Source organism: Hippoglossus stenolepis, chromosome 4, assembly GCF_022539355.2.
Source record: "Hippoglossus stenolepis isolate QCI-W04-F060 chromosome 4, HSTE1.2, whole genome shotgun sequence".
Taxonomy (NCBI): domain Eukaryota; kingdom Metazoa; phylum Chordata; class Actinopteri; order Pleuronectiformes; family Pleuronectidae; genus Hippoglossus; species Hippoglossus stenolepis.
Genome location: NC_061486.1, coordinates 7862017 through 7885577, shown reverse-complemented (window position 1 = coordinate 7885577; position 23561 = coordinate 7862017). Strand labels below are relative to the sequence as shown.

At 43.0% G+C, this 23561-nt stretch overlaps 1 protein-coding gene across 2 annotated transcripts in view; it reads right to left on the bottom strand.

Annotated features, from left to right (window-relative positions):
* Positions 1-23561, bottom strand: part of pitpnm3 (PITPNM family member 3) — a 79994-nt gene that overhangs the window by 6477 nt on the left and 49956 nt on the right. For both annotated transcript variants that reach the window (XM_035155510.2, XM_035155511.2), the window contains exons 6-16: positions 20867-21056; positions 18591-18713; positions 17775-17962; positions 13787-13944; positions 12710-12880; positions 6691-6888; positions 6073-6221; positions 3765-3881; positions 643-759; positions 414-562; positions 43-192 (exon numbers count right to left, since the gene is read on the bottom strand). In XM_035155510.2, the coding sequence (XP_035011401.1) occupies positions 43-192; positions 414-562; positions 643-759; positions 3765-3881; positions 6073-6221; positions 6691-6888; positions 12710-12880; positions 13787-13944; positions 17775-17962; positions 18591-18713; positions 20867-21056 (1710 nt within the window). The remainder of the gene's footprint in view (positions 1-42; positions 193-413; positions 563-642; positions 760-3764; positions 3882-6072; positions 6222-6690; positions 6889-12709; positions 12881-13786; positions 13945-17774; positions 17963-18590; positions 18714-20866; positions 21057-23561) is intronic.

Sequence of the window (23561 nt, the reverse complement as noted above, 5' to 3'; positions counted from 1 at the left end):
CAAACACACACTCGCACGCATTCACAGGTTGCTGCCGGTTACCTGACAACATCGACAGCTCCGGGGCGGACCTTGGGGTCACTGCCCATGATTGACACACTGGCGGCGAAAGAGCCGTCGATGCTGAAGACCACACACTCCATGCCCCGTGGCAACACAGTGAGGTAGGCCTCTGCACTCGTTTGATCCCCCCTGAGGATAGGGTGGGGAAAAAAAGAGCGAGATTGCCCATGAAACGTGAAAGTGCATTTGCTACACACGGCTGTTACTCCCTTCACGATCGACCTTTATACTCCACACACTGACACAGAGCACAGACATGGGCCCTGATTCAATAACACTCTCACTTTTCGATGTTTTGCCACGTCTGATTAGATCATGCAGCACACTCTAAATGCCACACGGATGCTTACTTGACCACCATTTTAATGGGATAGACTCCCAGGCCGAGCTTCTTGCTCTTGGGTATGGTGTATGTGACTCTGCCGCTGCTATTGGCCACCTCGGTGTCAAAGTGCACCCAGCGGCCAGACTGAGGTTGGGTCATCAGCAGGACGTCCACCTGGCAGGGGCGAGGACATGGTCAGTCTTTCATACACGACAACGCACAATCAGCGGTAATAAAAAAAATCACAAGGTCACCTTCTCCCCCGTCAGAGTGACCATGTCCAAGGGGCCGTACATGAAGCGCCCCACCAGAGTTTGATGTCCGTCCTCGGTGGCGATGATGTCGTTCACCCTGTGGTTGGCTGTGACGTTCTACGGTAGAAAACCAGACGGAGCATTAAACGCTTCAATCAGGACAATCACATCACAGGTTTAACCATATACTAACCCTGCCTCCTCCATGGAAGGGACGTGAACCAATGAAAAAGTCAACATCAAAATAAATGTTTCTTAGATATGGTTTCTGCCATTTTAGGTATTTCTCATCACACTGATGTATGTTCAAGTCTTCATGTCTCTCACAAGTTTGGGTTGAATTAGTTTTTTGATGCTTTAAAAACAGGCTGAAACATCCTGATTGACAACTGAGACTGACTCCCGATTGGCCGAGCACATCTATCGATGGGACTTCGATACCAAGGCTCCCCTCCCCCAATTGGCTACTGCGCAGACTCTGGCTCCAAATGACGTCATCTGCACAAGATGGCAGCGTCCGTAGCCGGGGGTATTTTAGCTTAATTTCTGGATATTATAAGGAAGTGGAGATGCATTGTCCATCTTTATACTCAATACGACACACACAGATTGCAGACGTGAGGACGAAATGGCTTTGGTGTCCGCTTCAGCTACCGAGAGGCTCTAAAATAAACACATCTAAAATCCCCTCTGGAGTTTGCCCTTGGGTGACCACGTCTGTACGAGTGTTTGCGACGTACAGCTCTACACAGCATGAGAGGAAAGAGCCGGAGTTGTCTCTGCTTAGATGTGTCAAAGCCTCTGAAGTATATGTACTGTGGGACCTCAGAGAAAAGAGTGTTAAGCCTCCTTGTCATGATCTTTTCTCCATATTTCACCATTCAGTGAGCACCTCTAAGTGAGCCGGCAGAGAAACACTAATCCCTAAATCTCTCCTTGCATAGATGGTAGAGTTTTAATAGTATATTAAGTGCACCCTAATGCATCATTTTCCAACTGGACCACCATGACAGAAATTTAACTTATAACTCCTCTGCTTTTATATAGCACTTTTCTGGTCTTAACGACAACTCAAAGAGATTTACACTACTGGTCACATTTGACCTATTCTCTCACACACACACACACACACACACACACACACACACACACACACACACACACACACACACACACACACACACACACACACACACACACACACACACACACACACACACACACACACACACACACCTGGGGATCGAACCACTGACCTTCTGATCAGAGGACAATCTGCTCCATGAGCCACAGCCTCTCCAGCTTTTACGAATAAAACCTTCATTTGTTTAAATGAAGTACAGGAGTCACATCTTACATAAACATACTGTATAGTAAAGTTTATAAGCTAAAAAAAGGCAACACCAATATATACATTTTTTTAATTACATCTGCCAAGCAAGTTATGTTTGTTTTGATTGATTGTTTTTCAGCAAGACTACGCAGAAACTGCTACAAGAATTTGAAAACACATCAACAAGAGCCAGAGGAGATTGTGAAGAGGTAGTTTTTCTAAAGGCTTTTCTACAATCAGCCTTTTCCTATCGAGCAGCGCACGCCTGGAACACTGTTCCCATAGAACGAAGGAACATCACAACTACAAGCTCATTCTACAGTTCTGTTAAACGATGATTCACTGGATACGCAAACATGTCATCATCCTGTCATCTTCAGTTTAATTCCCTTCTTTTCCTGCTTTTAATTGTCTCAGTATTTCCACAAAACTTGGTGGGAGGACGGGCCGAGAGAGAACACATTAAATATCATTATGGATGAACATTGCGTCAGTTATTTTTTTTAATTTTCACTTATTTCCCAGGTAATAATACATGGATCTTAATCAGGGATGTTCATTGGACCGATATCTATGAGTAATTTGGTGCAACTTGATTGAATATCAGGAGACCACTGACCCTCGGTGTTAACTTTAAAATGCTCTGCTGTTTACTGCACATCTGCACATAATAAATATTGCTAATTCAATTAGCCCCGTCCTGGTTGTATTTTTATATTTCGCCACCCGTGGGGATGATAACTGATTTAAAGAATGTGACACCTAACAGCTGGTATCCTGCATTAGCTCTGTCAAGATTTAATAGTTTGCCGGCCTGAGGTCTCACCTGCACGTCACAATATGTGCATAAATCCTCACAACCCTATGTGATACGAGGACGCCTGTCACTGTTCCCTATCTACTCCAGTTCCCCGACGCGGTGCACTGAGAGCTCTGCGTGTTCCTCTGTGACAACAGGAAAGCCTCAGTATCAGCAGACAAAACTGTGGTGGAGATGATTTGGAGAATCAGACCCCTGCCTGCCAGAGAGCGGCAAGTACAAAAAAACAACAGGCCCTCTCCAGCTGTGACAGAGACCTCTTGCCAGGCAGAGGAAGATCAGAAATAGACGCCAAGCCTCTCGGAATAGTATCACTCTGCAGCAGATGAGCCGGCCGTGTCCAGATTGAATCAGCACTGAGCAGCTCTCAATCTCCGCACAATGAATTGCTTTCAGGGTGGGGGCAACTTGTCAAGCTTGCTTTTCTTTAAGCACTCACGTCCCTTGGCCGAGGTGAGAGCCCGGACAAGATGACGGCGGAAAAAAAGAAAACCTTTGTGGACTCAAATATTGAAATGTTTCCATGACACTCTGGTTATTCAGTTCTATTTATAGCCTCATGAAAAGCAAGCAGTCACTAAATCCTCGTCTTTGGAACATGGCAGATAAAAGGAGCGTCTGGTGAATAGCAAAGTGACCTTGACTGTTCTACTCTGCACGGCTCAGAGGCATCAAGTAATTGTATGTGTCTGAGCTTCCGTGCATCAAGGTTAAAGTGTGGGAGTATTTTAAGGAGTTCATACCACAAACCATTCATGACGACCACATTATAAAAGCGTTGCAACCTTAAGAGATGTGGTTCATTTTTTTTCTGCTGTGTGGGTGTGTTAGTGTTGACCACATTGCAGGTTGTGTAATATCTTGAGTTTTGTTAAAATATTCATACATTTGTTCATATAGAGTTAAATATGAGCTTCTACATTTCTGTTTGTGGTTTTGCCACTCGAGCAAACTTGGACAAATTATTACCCTTAGTTTGACGTGTGTCCTCCTCCGGAGCCATTTTTCTCGTGGACTGGAGGGAGAGAACGGAGCCGAGTCCAAATTGTCGGTTTCCTGGTTCTTCACACAGTCACATCGCATGAGCTGTCGATAAACACACACATGTATAAGAGCAGGTATGTGCACACGCAAGCCTTTGAAATCACATCTTTCTATCAGGGGACAGGTTTGTCTATTAGTAATAACTCTCCTGAACCCTTTCCTGGTGAAGCACAGATATAATAATAATAATTTGATAGGTTTCCCACCTGCAGTTGGTTTTAATCTAATGGAAAATGTTTGTAACATGAGCAACAGTGACACAGATTCAGGTGCTAAGGGGTGAGTTGGGATACTCAGAAGATAATTACTGCTCCCGACATGAAAGCAGCCGTTCACAGACACATTCCTGACTCAATGGCCTGGACCTTGATACATAGCAACAGCGGAAGACATTTTCTTAGATACACTGAATTTGGTCTTAAAATAAAAACTAGATTTCAACAAATACATTTCTGTGTGGCTCTTAAATTCCTTGACATCCATTTAAGATATAGAGTCAAGTTGAAAACCACTGAGCCAGAATACTAATCTTCTAAGTTTATTAGCTTCCTGGTGGTACCTGATGCCACTTCTTATTTACTATACGCTCTCCTCATTCCGCTCACGTTTTCCTCTCATCGAGGACCTGCTGCTGCAGACGGTGGCGGGTGAAGAGATTGTTCTTTTTTTTTTTCTTCTTCTCTCGGAGCCCTGCTTGCTTTCTAATGATCGAGTTCAAACACTGCTTGTGTTTCCATTTACTTCTAATAGGACATGACACAAAATGCTTGTTGTTGTTTTTACATCTTTTTCATTATTATGGACGTACTAATGCACGACACACAATGAACCCAGTTACAGATGTGACAAATTCACAGGCAACTCAGTGGGTAGACGGTCAGATTAAGGGATTAGAATACAAAACATGCTAACTGTACTTTGCTACATTTACGATTTAAATGCCTAATGCTGTGTCCTCATTAACGAACCCCTACTTCACTATATATGGACCTGTATATAAAGAAGTATATAGTGAGAAATTACTTTCGGACATTACTCTACAACAACAAAGTCGGATGGTGGAAAATCCCACATGAAATTTCAATGTCTCCCTCCTCTCGTTTCTCCGCCGTGAGAGCAATGCATGATGGTACATATTGCTCGGATAGTGACCATCGGTCATAAACTTCTTGTCACGATGCATTGTGGGAAACAATGAGTCTACAGCCTCTGTGATAATCAGGAAACAGTTACAATCTTAAAATCAATACATTACATAAATGGATTACTTAAATCTCCATCATTCAATGTGAAATTTAAAATTTGTTGGAGTTAATTTGAATAAACCCATTAAAACATGCACAATACTATATTTTAGGCCAATTATATGTATCCAGTAATGTACATATCTTCGTTAATGTTTGAGAACACTTAATTTACTGTTTGAGAACTACCACCTTTTGGTCCCAGCCAGCTTCCTCGCTCTGTGCAGCATTGCAGATTTACTTGCTAGTTATTTCTATGTTTTTCCATCTATTTGAAGGTAAAAACTAGGTGATATTTTTATTCAAAGATGGATTGGCTGCGAGGCGACGAAGTGAAAACAAAAGCTTCCCTGCAACTGATATTTCACAGATGTATTTCCCTCTTGTTTACTGTTTTTCTCACTCCAACACACGGCTGCAGAAAATAAAAGGTCAAGGGAAAATTGAGTCGTCGTTCTTTTTGTCAGACTCAACATTAGTGACTCCTGGGTCAAGTTGACTCTAGGTAGCAGTGTGTGAATGCCACATTCATTTACAGCGTTACATGCAGTAATAATGTTAGACAATGGTGTAGAAATCTTTTCTGTATGGTTAACTTAACTTGTTCTGGGTTTGGGATTCATTTGTAAACTTTTGGCCTGTACAGAACACTAGGGAAGTACTGTCCTTTGTTGTTTCAGAGCAAAGTGCACAAACAACCTTTCCACCTTTCGTTTGAGAAGTTCAGTATTTTGAGATGTGACTCAGCAAGTGTCAGAAAGTGTAATCCACATTTTCCCCTGTCTTATTACAGTCTTATTGCGAGACATCATCCTGAAATGACCTTCAGACGATTATAGCAGCCTTCGCTTGCTCGGAATAAAATATCCTAATCATTCACAGAAAAGAACTAAAACATTCCTTTAGCGAAACAAAAAAAAGCTTTGAATTTGCAAATTTCTATTAGTCCTGTGTGAACAGTGGGCTGAAAAAAAATAAAGTCTGCCTACCTGCCGGAGAACAAAAGCTGCTACGTCAGTGGACTCCCAGTAGGAGGCGTGGAAAAGATGCGGCAGAGCCACAGTTGGGAAGGCCGTTAGCACATCAGGGCAGTACAGAGCAAAGTCCAGCCTTTTGGAGCCCCACCAGCTACTGGAAACTAAAACACACATTACACATTCAGAGAAATAATGAAAGTGTTGGAAAAGTATATTTATTAAAGGGTAAAACAGTTTTAAAGTACTTATGTTTTATTCATATACATAAAAGAAGGAATATTGCTTGAAGATATGTTGCTTATTAGGTTGGCGTTGGGCCTGTGCGTCATGTGGTCATTAGCCCAGTGGGTTATCTTTAGGATACACGATTAAAAGAAAAATATCTTTCTGGAGCTTGGGGCCTCAGAACTCTAACTTAACCTAACTCATTATACACAATAAATACTTTAACTTTGGGTACTTAGTATTCTTAACCGAGTGGTAATGGTGCAACCACTACAGTAAATGATCCTTCCAACACTGAATGAGGACATTTACAGTCAACTGAAGAGCTGAAACCTTCATCTACAGGAGGTACTTGACTAAATGAGACAAACTCGTCTTCCCACTGTACCCTGTCATCGCACTCACTGTTGGCGATGGTGTTTCCCAGCTGGCCCATGGAGCAAATTGACGTTTCGCTTTCCACACTGGTCGCGCTGCCTCTGCGACCTCCCTCTTCTCTCCCTCCTCCCTCGGTGCTCGTCTCGGAGGGCTGCTGTGAAGCCGGACCTCCTTGGGTCTGTTCTCCTTCTAAAAAGATGTTTGCGTGGCCTTGGATGCTTTCCACTGGGGAGGGGGGGTTGGAGGGAGAGAGAAGAGACAAGGACAAACAAGGGAGGGAAACGCTTTGATCACACAAGAACTGACTGGCCTCAATTTTTAAATCAATGCTGTTATTTTGCCTAATAGGATCGCCTCCTGCTGTGTATCGACCAGCTCTGTGTTTTATTGAGGAAAACCAAACACAAGCACTGACGGAGCCTCCTTTTAGTTTGAGTCTAGCAAAGCAACTTGCTCTGGCGCCCTGCTCACAAGTATTTATCAGGTTTTGTTCCCTCCCAGCGGAGAAGGCCGTCTCCAAGCGGCTCTCTCCGATTTGTTCGGTGATGATACTGTATAACAAGAAAATGAGAGTTTTCCCCGGAGGCCCGGCTGCACCGGTCATCGTGGATCCACTTGCTATTCCCCGAGCCGAGAAGAAACACATTTCATCAATAATTTAATTGTCAGGGAGGCAAGTGTCTACCCGCTCCGTTCAACAGCACATTATGTTAAAGGAGACAACAAACTGGAGACAAAAGGAGCACAGGAGGCTGACACAGCTAAAAGGCTCAGTCTTTGACAACATTCCCACACGTCTTATTATTCTACCTGTATTATAACCCAGAGAGTCCTCATCATCCTCTTAGCTAGGCCTTGCATGTAGCTGCGGATCTGCTATGAAACTGCAAATGGCCTGACTCCCCATTGACTCATCCGGGACCCCTGCACTGCACTGTGGGCAACGGGTAAAGTGGCAACCTCAGCCATGACCCCGTAAACCAAACAACTGTTTTCCCACACCACTGAAGATGGGATGTGATCTACTCATTTGTATGTATGTCACAAACAAGCCGAGACTCAAAAGCTCAGATGACCCCACTTATGTATGTATCATGTCACACACGTACTCGCCCCCGTTTTATTGTAAGACACATCAATCCACTGGGACGTCCTCGTAAGTGATGGAGTGGACATAGGGGAATAAATTGGGAGGGTGAGCAGGGAGCAGCATGTCGTAGGAGAGCGGAGATAAAAAATGAGAGCATGTGTCCCTGCTTGCCTGCAAATGTTCACCAGAACACATCGTACCTAGTTTGTTCCTTTGTGGGAGCGTCGTGTCTGGAAAAGAACAGATCCTCCTAACAGCATCGTGCGGCACAGACTTCTCTGTTTACATGACTTCCACTCACATTAAACACAAACATTACAATCGAAGACATCACCTCCTCTTGTGGACAGTGTGTGCGCTCGCATGCCTTCAGTGTATTTAACCGGGGGATCAGTTTAGGTGCATGTATCACATCTATCACCCAGAACAGTCCGCCGAGCCCATGGAGCAGCCGGTTATTGGCAGGTTAACCCCTCCCTCTGTTGACGGCGGGAATGGTTATAAATAAACCGTCAGATGCAGCCACATGGTGCGCGTTTTGTCTGTGAGGGATCGGCGTCTGTGCAGAATACAGATTAACGGCCGCTCTCTCAGGCGTGAGGGAGAATCAGGTGTGGTTAATAAATCCTCCCCGTCAAGGTGAAGAACAATCCTCAGTCAGACTATCAGGATTAAGAGGATAAGGAAATGTGACATATGCTGTGTAGTGCCGACAGATCGTGTGTTTTAATAAGAACGGGCAGGGAATATGTTTTATGAGAAAAAAACAATATTACAGAATAAGGATAATTTGGCTAATTTAACTTGATCGACATCAGGTTTATAAAATATCTGTCACACTGTAGATTATATTATATAACCAGTATTTAAGTATTTTATAATACAGAAAGCTACTTATGATTAATTTAGTATTATACTGAAACAAACAATGTAAAGACATCACATTGGGCTGTGATAATCTGGGATAAACTCCTTACTATTTTCTGACATTTACAAAAATATATTATACCACAACATTATTAATTCTTTTATTTTAATTGCTCCTGCTCGTCAGGCCGTCAGCTTCCATAGTAGCCCTCTGTCATCAGTGTGTGTGTGTGCAGGGACACTGTGAAGCACTTCAGATTAATCTCTGTGCAATTGCAGCTGCGAATCATTAAAAGTAATAATTGTTATTTGAAATCAGCTTCTCTGACCTTGATTTTGTGTTTCATCACTTGCTAAAAATATGTATGAGAGTATGAGAATGCGACTTCTACGCTGAGCTGCTGTGGTCAAATGTTTGATGGGTTTTGTGTCGGCGAAATATCAGGACTGATCTTTACCAGGCAGGTTTTTTTCAGAAATGACTGGTTTGCGAGTAAGAGATTGTTTTCCACAACAGAGCACAGATTACAGATTTGTACCGTTATCATGACAACGGAATGCGGGACACAAGTCTCCGCACATTCGCTCCAATCAAAACGTGCGTCAACAGAAAACAGGGCCATTGTACATGCTGCAGTGATTACAGCAATCGTACTTGCTCTTTTGTATGAGCGCACACACACACACACACACACACACACACACACACACACACACACACACACACACACACACACACACACACACACACACACACACACACACACACACACAAACCCACCTACACCAGACAATCTGTTTTCATTAGTGAGCCCAACCCAACACCTCTGAGAGGAGATTTATTCTCTTTTTCAGTCTCTGGAACGTAAGCACGACTCTGTCTCTCTTTGTTTCTGCACAACCAACGAGCAGAAAGAAAGAGCGAGGGAGAGAGAGAGAGAGTGAGAGAGAGAGAGAACACTGACTGATGAATTTTGCATACAAATTCTAAATATGTGTGGCAGGGGGGGCGCGGCAAGAATCAAAAAGAGAGGAGCATCAAAAAACTGCACAGCCTGGCACTAAGGATGGAGCTACAAAGATGGAATACAGTTATGGTAAAAGAGTGAGTGGATGCCAACAAGTGTGTCTGACAATGAGAGAGAAGAAAAGAGGTTAAAATAAAAACTCAGTCCCATTAAAAGACGAGTGTGGACACGGAGAGATTACGACGTAATGACGAGGCAGGGGAGAGCGAAACAGCTGATGACTGTGGTAAAAAGGAAGGACAAGCAGATAATTCATAACGCGATGGAGGATGATTGCACTCTGGCCTTGAAACGTCTTTGTAACAAAAAAACGAGACAGAAAGAGACTTTTAACTCGCGACCTCCCCTTCCTGTCCTCGCCACGCTCTTTACCAACTTCCTATTAGCAAGTAACTTTAAAATAATCACACCACCGTCTTAGCGTTACCTCACCATCAGCTACGTGTTCAATATTAATGAAAAATATTACACTTCCATGTAAGTTTGACGTCTTGGAGGATCATATTTCCCACCGGAGCAAATCAATAGGAAGAGGGCTCACTCTCTCCATATTAGCAGCATTCATCATAATAAAAGCCGCATGGTTGATGGGTGTGAATGTGAAAGCCGTACCCATAGGAGTCTGCCTGGATCGGCTCTCCATGCCTTCAGAACAACTAATTACTATATTACTGAGCAGGAAATGGGCGATGTGTGCCACTGTCTCTCCCGTGCGAGCGAGTGTGTGTTTGTATGTCCGCCTCTGCCTGAGAGCACCTGTCTATGGTTTTTAATTAAAAAAAACGTAATTTGACAGCAGCCAAGTCCGATCAATGGAACGGCGACGCAGGCCTGTAATTAAAACCCAGTACAGCTGCAAGCCGCCGCCGCCGTCGCCACCGTGTGTCTGCCTTTACAGTCCATCACCTTTATCTGCACCACTGGCTCCACGAGGCGTCAAGCGGCCTGCTTTGTGACTGCCTGAACATGATTAAATTAATAAATCACAGCGCTGGTATCCAGAGTATGATAAAAACAAACACTGCAGAATTTACTATCGTGTGTCAGACATATTTTTTCCGACACAGGTCACATACGAGCAGGAGGATTTACACGTGTGCTGCCTGTTTAAACAGCAAACACATAAACTGAGACGATTCATTGAACACTTAAAGAACACAGACACAGACTGTATGTAAAGATGGACGATATGACAGCTCTCGGGAAGTGTCTTGATCGCCACCTGGCTGCATAGGTCATAAACCCTGTTTCCTCCATGTTAGTGGATGGGATATAGACCATAATAAAAAGGCAAAGTACATGACAAATGTTTCGCAAAGATGGTTTCTGTAATTTTTACTGACTCGCGATTGGTCAAAAGTGGACCTCGATACCCTGGCTCCACCCCCGATTGCTACTGCACAGACACTTGCTCTAAATTATGTCATTGGCACAAGATGGCAGCGTTCGCATAGAGGATATTTTCTGGCTTCATTTCTGGATAGGGAGAGGAAGCACAGACACGTCGTCCATCTTTCTATCTCGGACAAAGAGTCACAAAGATGGAGTAAGTTACATTGCTGGCAACATCTTTCAATAATAGTTTTTTTTACAGTACTTTTAACTAGCGCAAAAGAGCGAGTGGTGAATCAGCAGTGAGATGGAAAACAATGTGATCAAGGAAGAAGAGTTTTTCCTTTTCTCTCACGGGCTGCCATAAGATTTAAGTCCAACCGTTTTTTTTCTTTTAAAGCCCAAAGCCCGTAATGAGCTCAAGGGATGTTTTTACAGGGATTGGCTTTCACAGTGAAACCGCTGATTAATGTTCTCGTCGACTTTATCGTTAGATGGAGAATTATGCGACTGATTTTATACCATCCGACAGAGCTCAAGCACAAGAATGACATAGACTGTTGTATTTGCTGGCAGGGTCTTTTAAAGATGAACTTTAACTTTCACAATGTTTGGTAATTGTTTTTACTTTTTCTTAACTGTGCATAAGAGATGATCATTACAGTGGGTGATATAACTGTAGCAGGGATTTTAACAAGGTGGATTACCTCATTCATTTCATCTCGCTTTGTGAAAAAAACTAAAACAATAAAGGAACCACTTCTGCTATGAACCCACATTTTATCTTGATATTAATCTTCATCATTATCATCTCCTAGTTTTTCTCCAAGTAAATGGTGAAAGAATTCTGGTGTGTTGTTCATTTTATGTCTATTTGTGTAAGTAAACTAAGCGCAACTACAATGGAGTCTAATTCCTAGTGTGTGTCCTCCTACATGGCAAATAAAGCTGATTCTGAACACGGCGCATTTAATAAATATACTTTCAGTTTTCCTGCACAAATTTTGGAATGTCTGCATGTTTTTTTTTTAAAGCCTCAAGTCTTATCTTCATATCTAGGTTGGTGCTCACAGACTGTTAACACAAGCCATAAGCCCCTGTCCTACTTTCTTTGAGTGAGGTAGGTGGATAGAGAGACAGGAGGAACCAGGCGATGCGTCATAACTGCTGTTTAGAGCGAGTCTCCATGTCCCAAAAGTGGGCTGAAACATGCTTCAGATAAATCAGTGGCTCATTAAGGACTGTGTCTCTACAACCAGGCTCTCCAGAGGGATTACAGCAGGACTTTTCCATATCTGGAACACTAATATCTCACATACTGTGCCTGATCCTCAGAGAGCTCTTGCAGGCTAAAGGTACTGCACCACAAGAAGATGAAGTATAATTACTTCCAACCTCAGGCTTTGGGGGCAGGATTTAACGCTGCCTCTGCAGGAGGTGGGATTGCAGCTCTGTATGTGTTCTGCATCCGTGCCTGTGCACATGTACACACATGGAAATTCACATTACTAAGTCATAGAATCGCTCCCCGCCACTGTAATCTAGTCTCACAGACAGAATTCCTAAAAGGTTTCACTCCAGCTTTGAAATGCAAAATCCAGAAGCTTATTAACATGGGACTACAATTACAGTAGAAAATAGATTAACCGATGAAATATTCAGCAGGAGCTGCTCTCACATCTCCCCACACCGGTAAATTGATTTTCTAGCTTTCAAATGGCGATCTTACCTATGAGCATGGAGCGGCCGTCGCCCAGAGGGTAGCGCTGGTAGCGGGGCACAGCAAACGGTGGCAACTTGTGGAAGAGAGGCTGCAGCAGCGGCTCCAGTCTGGAGGCTGACGGGTCCGAGGGGTAGAAGAGGTTGAAGATCTGAGAGCAGGCCGGATGGAGCTGACTCACTGAGGGGCAGAGAAGAAATGGACAGGCAAGATATGAGGTGAAGCTGTGTCAGAGAAGAGCAATATTAAAGCTTGTTATTAAAGTTATTCCCTTTGCACAGACTGAAAGTCCTGTACCGTTCAACTGCGTTATGGTATATAACCGTATGTATGTGTTTTCATATACTACACAAACTCTAGCCACTTTTATCTTTACATGGTTAAACTATTTATCTGTATATATCTATTCTGTATATGGCAATTCTTCAGTGTCCACCACTGTAAATACTGTTAGTTATGGCATCACTGTAGTTCTCACTTTCCTGCAATTATCTGTAAATAACTATGCGCCTTATGTTATATACAAATTGAGTTTTATTGGTGTTGTACTCTGCACAATGACAATACAGTTTAATCAAACCTAGAGGGTTAAGAAAATACAGGTGAAAACATCTGCTGGGATTTTTTTGCATTTGCAGGCTCAGTTTCTGTGAATGGATGTGTGCACCATTGAAAAACCTTTCTTGTGGTGAACTACATTGAAGAGTAGAGCCTGCAAAAAATACTCGTAATTTCACCTTGGATCGTGAAGCACAACAACTTTCAATACGCGGGAGGTCAGATCAGGTGGATACGAGTTTAAAATGATTTGATATAAATTGTGTTTTTGCAGACAGTCAGTGAAAGGATGAAAACGGTGAGACAACTATGTGAGATTGAACTACATTTACAAACAATCAATTAAACTTAATTATTGTAGCACATTTCACAAAAGTTAGTGCAATTAATAGTGTGTTTTGCAGTTGATTGACAGATAATAGGACAACTGAAAATAAAGTGGAGTCTAATGTACACATTTTTTTCTGTATATGCGTCTATGTGAGGAATTGAACTCTCATATGTACTTTGCATGTGTCTGACTCTTACCCTGGACAGCAGGTAGCACGGTGCGTCTCATAGCCAGCACGAGGCCCAGCGGACAGCCCATCAGGAAGCAGTCCGACACCTCGAAGTCGAACCGGCCCGGGTTCAGCACCAGACTGGGGCTGCTGCTGCCACGCAGCTCTACGCCTTCTTTCATTAAACTGAAGAGGAGACATGGACACAAAACATCGTATTTTCTCAACCAGAGAACACGTATTTTTCTTTCAGTGCTGACTGTCTCTCAGTGGGCGACCAGCTGAAAACAGTTTGTCCTTCACTCTTCGGAGGACCTGAGAGATCCACATTGAAAAACATCTTAATACCACCAAGTCAAAAAGGCTTTTGACGAAAAGTGTTTTTTTTTTTATCCTCAGCTCATATTTCTATTATGATTTTCTGTCCTTTTTATGTTGTATTTTACTCTTATTTTATTATTTGTATCCCCATACTCTGTGAAGGTGACTTAGGAACCTTGAAATCAAAGCTCTTAATTATTATTATTACAATTATAATTGGCCAGTAATATGAAGGAAGCAGGCATGATTTTTTAAAGTCTTTATATACGACATTCTAGATGCTGCAACAATCTTTTATTCTTTTAAAAGCTGTGAAGCAACAGCCCTTTAATATGGCGTCAGGTAAGTAATACAAAATGTATAATTTGGGGATTTAACAAATCATTTCAACCCTACTCATTGTTCAGTTGTTGAAATAAGAATAGATAATCAAAGAAGAGGTTGAGTGTGTGACAGAACAGGAGCCGGGTTAAATCTAAAATCCTAAAAGTCAAAAATGTGCAGGCTGAAATTGAGAAGGCAAATATCTGGGTCTTGACACAGTCAGCGCTGCTTTCGCTTGTCGGCTGGCGTGCTTCAATTCTCCGGGTCGTTGTCGGCACCAGCCCTTTATGAGCTGTTCATTCTGCATTCGCCGGCTGCATCATGCTTACAGCTGTTTGAACAGCCGAGCTCAGCCTCGTCTGTCTGCCTCTGCTCTCCAGTGAGCCAAGACTTCCCCCATTAAGTCCTGCACCGGGAGCAGGGATTAGCCGACGGAGTCTAGCCATCTTTAAAAGTCAGATCAGCAGTGCTCTGATTGTCCTTAGCTTCCATCTTAGTTTCTGTCTTCTCTCTTTTCATGTGTCCCGTCCTTCCCCTTCTTCTTGCTGTTGATGTGTCTGTTTAACTACTAAGACCTATAACTGTGGCATAAGTATTCACACAACTCCCAAAACTCCAAGACAGCAGCAGCATCTGTGTAGATCTACTGTATGCACCACAGGGATGAGTGTGGTTAAAAGACAGGGTTTATACTTCTGTGGACTGATGTCAAGTGTCCAATTACACCTTTCCTCAGACGCAGGGATTCTCCATCCTAGATGGGCTGAATACAATTTTTTGCACCACATTAAGTTTAACTGCAAACTGTTAAAACCATGTTGAATAATCATGACAAACATAGCATTTGCCAATTGTTCTTTATTGGACTGTTTCTTTACGAGCAATGATGTAAAAGTCTAAACTCTTAATATAGACGCAGCAAACAGATGATGCTGATGACTCCACATTAGAGGTTAATCGTGTCTAACAGATTTTCGTATGGACATTAGTTATGGACAGAGGCTTCTTTTTTCATTGCTCCTTAGATTGAACAGATGACGTCCATTTAGGTGTTTCAGGTTCTTTATCTCAACTGTAGAAGTCAGCTTTATTGCCATTTGTTTAAACATCTGTGAAATTAGGGCAAAATAAACATTCCTGACAGATTTGGGAAGAATTAGATAAAGGAAAAGAAAGGGTAATATAAAAAAATAAATAAAAAAAATCAGCCACACTGTGTGCTGCAGTGAGTTTACTCTCTTGGGTCACATGATCTCAGCAAGCGACATGTGAGATCATCTGAAAAGGAGCGAACCAGTCAGGAGGAATAACGTCAGGGAAAAGGAGTTTTAACAAACCCCCTGATGACTGGGAATAGCCACCAGGATGTGCAGGGGAAAAGAGCAAATCCAGGAGCAGAGGTAGCTCTCCGCTCGACCAGGCTTAATCAGGAGTCTAACACGAAGTGAAGGGCGAGAAGTGCGCTGCCTTGAACACAGGGTGGCATAAACCGTGAATTGACGGGATCGTGTCTTCAGCGACTGTCAGGCTGTGATGGTGTAAGCCTAGTGGAGCATGTGATGTGGAATGGGAACACTGGTTTACTTGAATTGAGTCAACATGGCAGCTAACCCCCCCCCCACTCCAGTCGCCCTGACCCAGCTAAATTTTCCCGCAGCGCTCGGGCTCCCGCACAAACAGGCTGGCACAGGCACAAACAGGCTATTTATAGATCAGCAGAGGCCGGGCAGTCAAGCTGCAAATATTGATAAAGAGCAGGTTGCGAGACAGGGTGACACATTCCAGGAAAACCTGGACGAGGGCCGGCGTGCAACATCTGGATCATTAATGCGAAGCTGTAACACACTCATCACTGATCGACAAAGGCTGTTTGACAGAGAGGGATGATGGACTTTCTAATCCCGCTCCGCACGTCTGGTGTCTGATGTGCTTTGTTGCCAAGCTGTAGGGGTTTGTCTGGAGTATATTGTGATATATGTGAGAATGAGTGATTATTATGTTTTACCTCTGTCAAGGAGGTTATGTTTTCATTGCTGTTTGTCTGTTATCAGCATTACGCAAAAACTATCACAACAATTTTAATGACACTTGGTAGAAGGGTGGTTTTTCTCTCACTGTCTTTAACATTGTTGTTTGTTTGCTTGTTTTTACATGTTCAGCAATTTCCCAGGGAACAATTCGTGGATGTTAATGGAATAATTCCAGTATATGAAGGGGCCTGATATCTATGAGTGTTTGTAATTTGCTGCAGCTGTTTTCTTTTAAATCTTTTGGGTTTTTTTGCTGCAAAACAGAAAACCTGCAGGCACAGCTAGCTGACAACATCGATCCTCCAAGTTTCTGCAATAGCCTAAGTCTCTGGAGGGGTTCGCTGTGAAATCGGTTCCTATAAACAGAGCAAGTGTTTTCTGACGATTATAACATAACAAATCTGTTAAATCTGTCACTATATCTGTCGCCTGCCACGTTTTAAAAATCAATTAAGAGCTGAAAATCCTCTAGTGTGCACCAGGCATAAATGATGTTTAAATGTGGTTACATAATCCTTACTTGCATTAAATGCATCAAGCCTGAAATCACCAAATTGTTGTATTCTTCATTTTGCCGCAGCCTCTTTCACCTCTTGTTTGTTTCAGGTGGTTCTCTCTTCAGTCTCCTCTTCAGGAGGTGAAACGCTGCTCTATTAGGTTAAAGTCCAGTTATTGACTTGGCCGCAGTTTAAAACCTTCCACTTTCCCCCCTGATGAAGTCTTTTGTTGTGTTATGAGTCATTGTTTTGCTGCATGATGAAGTTCCTCTCGATAGGTTTGGATGCATCTGTCTGTAAATTGGCAGCAATTTGTTTTCTGTAGATGCCTGAATTTATTCTGCTGCAATCATCTCAACGTCTGTTCCAGGAGCAGCAGCCGGCACCGTGCTTCACAGAAGAGATTGTGCTGATTTGGGTCATGAGCAGCACATCTCCTTCTCTACGTTTTCATCACAGGTTCATCTCATCGGTCCACAAAACGTCCAGTTCCAGAACCTACTCATCTCATCTCTGTTCTTCTGATTCTCACAGCTGATGAGAGTCTTCGTCAAACAGTCAATCGTGAAACCTTCATCCCTGCTCTGCGGAGGATGGCGGTTATGTCACTGACTGAGATTTGCGCTTCCTCTCATGGTGGAGCTTCATACTGCTGCTTTCAATAACATTTCTCTGACTCACTTATTTCTCCGACTCTAAAAATAGAAAAGCACCATCTAAATTGTATGATTTTCAATAATTTAGATATTATTAGTTATATATGTGTTATAGGACAGTGTCTGGCTCTATCGTCACATCACCACATCCCCTGTGTGTGTAGGTTTGTTCATGTGTGCTGCTCCACCTGGAAAAAAAGCTGTGCTGGCTGGTGGATGTGGCGTCTCCATCGTACGAGTCGCTCTGCTTCCGGCTGAGCGGCGGCGCACTCTGACCGTGGCCCTCGTTGGGCGCCGAGATGTCGATGTTGCTCTTGCTCAGCCTCTTGCTAGAACTCAGACCCAGGCCGGACTCGCCGAGCAGGCCCGAGTTATCCTACAGAGGAGGGACGAGAGCGCTCAAGTTACTGTGAAGCCTCATACGCTCGCTGCACCGGGAGATTACACATAATCGGAGGGGAGTGGATGCGTTTTCCCAGGTGAAAAGTATTAGATGTGAGTGGATTTGAATGGGAGAGGGGAGGAGAAGAGAGGGGGAGTAACGGGCAGAAAATGGGAAATCATGCGACACTCAGCAGGAGGAAAAGATCAGAAAAAGACAAGCTGCTTTAGGACAATACAAATGTAACTATGGTTCTGTAACACAGGTTCTCCTCCCCCCAAATCAACCACTGCAAACAAATGGTCCAAACACTCAAATTAACCTTCATTGTGACTTGGAATCATAGCTTTTATTATACGAGACTTGAGAAAAACATAACGCTCAGGATATGGTCCCTGGTGCACGGTGACATTACTAAAAGCCAATCTTAAAAGTTAACGGTGTAAAACTGACTTTTCTAGAAAGAACAGGGGAGTTGTGCCAAGGTACAGAGACACAGGAGTGTAATCTTGATCATTTCCCATATCACATGTCAAGAGTCACCTTTTCTTAATAGTTTCCGGTAACCCCACAGACCTGCAGCATCCCCCATCCCGTTATCACCATAACGCTGAGCTCATACCTTCAGGCTCTCAGTGCTGTTGTTCTTGCTGCTGTCGTCGGGGCTGCCAGGCCTCTGGTGGTTGCTGAAGCACAAAGCGTCGAAGCAAAGCACACCTCCCACGCAGTCGCCCATCAGGCAGACCTGCGAGGCAAATTTATGATTTAGACGCCCCTTCACATACGGTGCTCTCAGTCGGTGAAATGTTCGACAGGGGGGAGATTGGAGAGGTGTATGAATGGAATAAAAAAATATAGAAAGAGAAAACAACATATTTCATAGAGATGGGATGGTGTGACTCAGTGTGCCCCGTCCCACTCTATATACAAAGAGGGAACACTATGTACGATCTACCAAATGTCATAGAATATGATTTTAACAATTAGTATGTAAGAGATCAATTGATTTAAACTATCACGTAATGTTGCAGCATTTCAAATTTACAATCACTGCTCAGAAATTTTCACAATGATGAAGCCAAATGTGCTTCAGAAATGAGTAACACTCTTTTTCATATACAGGAGCAGCTTGGTTAGCACTTCCTGGCTGTTTCATTACCATTCCAATTTTATTTTAATGTTTTGAGGCAGAGTCTTCATTTCCTTCAGTGCATTGCATTGACGGACTATATAAATCAAGAACAGCTCATGCTGTATTTACTATGTCAATTAAATTACAATTACAAGCAAATGGGTGGAAACTAGAATGTCACTCTGAAGAGATCATACCTCTGCCAAGGCAAAACAGTCCCCTTGTGAACCCACATTTAAATTCACTAGATCCGTATTTTGAAGTTTCCCATCAAGATCCATTAATTATTCCCTGAGAAATCAACGAAAATGTTGAAAACCTTAAAATGTTAAAGAAAGTGAAAAAACTCCTGTGAGAAGAATCTGCACCAAAAGTTATTGAGCTCTCTCCTGACCCGTACTGCATCTTTCCACCAGGTTGTGTGGTAATTCTGGTCGTTTTTGCAGAATCCTGCTAACTAACAAACTGACAAAACAAGACCATAACGTCCTCGGCAGAAAACCCACAAAAAAAGATTTTTTTGTGTGTAAATGCTCTAAAGTTTGGTTTCATTGTTCTTATTTTACCAGATGATGACATCTTAAGTTCAAATACTTTTTTGAGTTTTTCAAACTTCGTTGTTTTGGGTTGCACCAAACATCCTCCCAGTGCAACCTGCTTAAAATGAATCTGCATTAAGAAACTGGGAGACAAATCCAGTTTTTTTAGACTAGTGCCAATCCGTGTGTCCACTATCGTCAGGTAGTAAATAGTGCTGGAAGGAAATGAAGCTCCAGCTCATCACAATAAAGATAATTACAAGTGGACTAATCTATAGGACAAATAATGGAGAGAGAGAAAAGAGGATGAGAATGAAATACAATTGTAGCAGATAAAGTCAAATATTAACAGTATCCATCCATCATCCAGTGAGAATTGAAGGAACCAATCACATTATACAGGATCTACTATCAATCAACTGGACATTGCTGGGATTGTAATCACCAGTGGGACGTGTACTTGGCTGTATCTAATTTCTTGATCGGCCAATCAACTGTATTGATCAGTGGCTTTCAGAATCGAAGCCTGACATTTTGAAGAGTTTAATTTCAAACTAAAATGTCACTCGGTAGAGGACAATCCTCGTAACAGATCCCTTATTCACTAGATATGCATTTTTATACATTGCTGATTTTGTTTTTCATCAAGATCCAGAAATTATTCTCTAAGAAATCAAGGCAAATGTTGAAAAACATCTCTCAATGTTAAAGAAAGTGAAAATAAATTCCTGGATTCACCCTCTGATTCTGATCTGCACCAGAATTTAATGGGTTCTTTCAAACCCCTCGAGTAGGTTTTGCATAATCCTGCTAACTAACAAACAAACAAATGCGAAAACCAAAACACAACCTCTTTGACTGTAGAGGCACATTATTTTTTCAATTATTGTTTGGACACTTTTTGACCTGTAATCACATTTGGAATACGTTGTATGTGTGAGGCTGAGCACGGATGTTGTGTTTCACGGCCCTTTAATTGTAAACTATCTTCTCCCACATTATGACCTCATTAGAAAAAAGCAGCTTGTTACCAAAGAGGCGAGTTGTGGAAGAGAGTGAAATGTGGTCCTCTGGGCCTGAGCCCCCACAGTTTCCACAGATTACACAGCCCACTCAAACGCAATCTCTACCTCCTTTGACAATTATCGACTTCCATTATAGTGTGTACAGCCCATTACTCAGTAATGAGAGTGTAGGAGTTCTCCTCTTCCCCGAGGTGTGACAGACCTGACCCGTGAATCCCTGGCCGTCCTCCGACTGCAGGAAGCTGTGGTACACCTGGTTGGCTCGAGCGATGACCGTCGCTACGGCATCCTGGTAGCGCGGTGAGACGATGGCGAGGAGGGGGAGGGCAGCCAGGGGGAGGTGGTCCACGCTGCTGGACACACAGCTTTCATCGTAGCTGTATGGGTTCAGACTGGGGGGGGGGGGAAGATGGATGAAAGTGAAAAGACAGATCACATCATCACTTTGGTGTTTCCATAGAAGTTAGTAGAATCCCAGTCATCAATTCCTAATGCAGAGTAAAGTAAAAAAAATACATGAAGGTTACAAAAAGTTCATCAAGCTCCTTTTGTGATACGCTTCCCCCTGCATCTAATAATGTCTCATCCAATCTGTTCACCGGGATCGCTATCTGATGTGAGCCGAGCCCTTCCACAGTGGTACGGTGTGTGTGTGTGTGTGTGTGTGTGTGTAGGTGTGTTTGTGTGTGTACATAAGCGAGAAGAACGATGTTATCTCATGGAATATAACCTGTAGAAGTAGCAGCAACGAGAGCACAGCCTGCATCTCTGTGCAGCTGTAGGGACATTGATGTGTGTGTGTGGTGTGTGTGTGTGTGTGTGTGTGTGTGTGTGTGTGTGTGTGTGTGTGTGTGTGTGTGTGTGTGTGTGTGTGTGTGTGTGTGTTGATCAAGTGAGACACTTCATGTGACAGCTTGGGGAAAACATTAAAAGATGACGCTGCCTTGCTCTCTCTCCTTGAGCCGCAGTGTCGACCCCGTCACCATCCATCAGATGCTCTGATTACAGGAAGGAGCAGCGCCGCTACACCAAGGCTGAGATATGAGATACGTCACCAACAATGGACACCTCAATACACACAGGGGCACAACCTCTGTGTGAGTGTAGGGACTCACCATTTTCACATGGCACTGACACAAAATTTATATGATACAATATTTTTGGGAAGCACGCACTTGTTCTCCCAGGATAAAAGATCGACAATAAGATGAACTCTATTCAATTCAGGAATAGATTTTCTTCCTGTAGTCTAGGTCGGTACGTTTTTCCCTACGGTCCAAAACCAGCAGTTTGAAATCTGTCTCTCAGAAGGTTTTGAACTCACTGAGCCCAGATCCCCTTCACTCCCTCTGTCAAGCAAAGTCCGTTTGTATTGATAAAGCCTGAACTCACAGATTTGAAGCAGAGGGTTTTACAAGCTGAATAACACACAACACCCTCCATCCACAAACCCTCAAATTCAAACAAGCAAAAGACACAAACTGGACTTTTAAATCTGGTAGGGACTGTGGCTGATATTTAGTATTTCTGGCAGCAGGACGTTGGTGTTTTTGGGACTGAGTCATCATAAACAGTGGTGCCCACGTTTGCTGTAAAGTACAAACACGTCAACCAGTGCAGCAGTGCAGCTCTGTGATGTATTTTTTATTACCAAATTATGGAGCGAAACGCAGCTCTGTGGCACAGAGGAATTTATCAGAAGTTTTTGTGACATTAATGCCTTGTCCAAGCTACTGTGGATATTTTCTTTTACTTATAACTTTTATAAAATATCTCCAATCCAGACTCAAACTGGGACTCAACACAAAAATGATTCAAACAAGCATGCCGGGACCAAAAGGTGGCGATAGGCTCTCCATCCAAGTAATGTTGGGCGATGTTGGTGAATGGCGGTGTAAAGTGGTGCAGTGACCTGGGAGAGTGCTAACCAAGCTCCGAGAAACTGGTGTATAGCTGCCATTGTTGTTGTTGTTGTTGTTGTTGTTCCTGGTGCTTACTCATTACACAAAGCAACAGCGGGCATGCACAAAGTGAACTGTGACGTCGAGAGGCACAAACGCAGAGGAAAAGGTTTGTTTTTTTAAATATGTGCATTAGTGTGGACGTGGGATAAAATACAGAACATCCGCAGCCTGGTGAAAAGCAAAAATAATAATAACAGCTGTTCCTTAATGGGCATTCAGAGATAATTAGATAATGACCAACATCTCAGCGAGCCCTGTCTTCCTCACTGAGTAGCTGGCTCCGCACACTGCACCCCCTCCACTGCCAGCAAATAGAAAAGAAAACTGTAATCGTTCAAACGTGTATGTTTTTATCTTTTAATTGAGGTTAATTCTTTTCTCATGCTCTCTTACTTAGTTTTTCTAATCTAAGGGAGCAAATATTTCCCAAAAGGTGCGAGTTGTTCTTGTTGTTCTACTTCTAATTGGGCTGCCAGGATTCATTTTGTAAGTCACTGAGGGCCCCTTTTGTGCCTCTGGGGGGCTTTGTGAGCTTTGTTTATCCGGAGCCAAACATTGTGTTGTCATGGTTACACCATCCCTGGATAGGAGAAAATGGAAGTTGAAGTACAATTGATGCAAGAAACAAAAATGTTCAAATCCTCTGACTTTCTGTGAAGTATCCCATGTATATAAGGCTGATTAAGACATTTACTTGATTGCCTAATCAGATTTTTCTCATTAAAATCCCATTTTCAGGGCTGAAGCTAATTTTCTTTCCCACCCAAACGTTGGACCCAAAGTTTTTGAATTTTTGAACATTTCCCATTTAAAGCAGCTACGGCCAATTTCTGCACCAGTTCCAATTTACTGTGCTTCAGTGCTTTAGGAAACACGTCGGGACGAAAAGAGACAAGATGTGATTGTTGTGCTCGCAGCGACTCACTGTTCAGC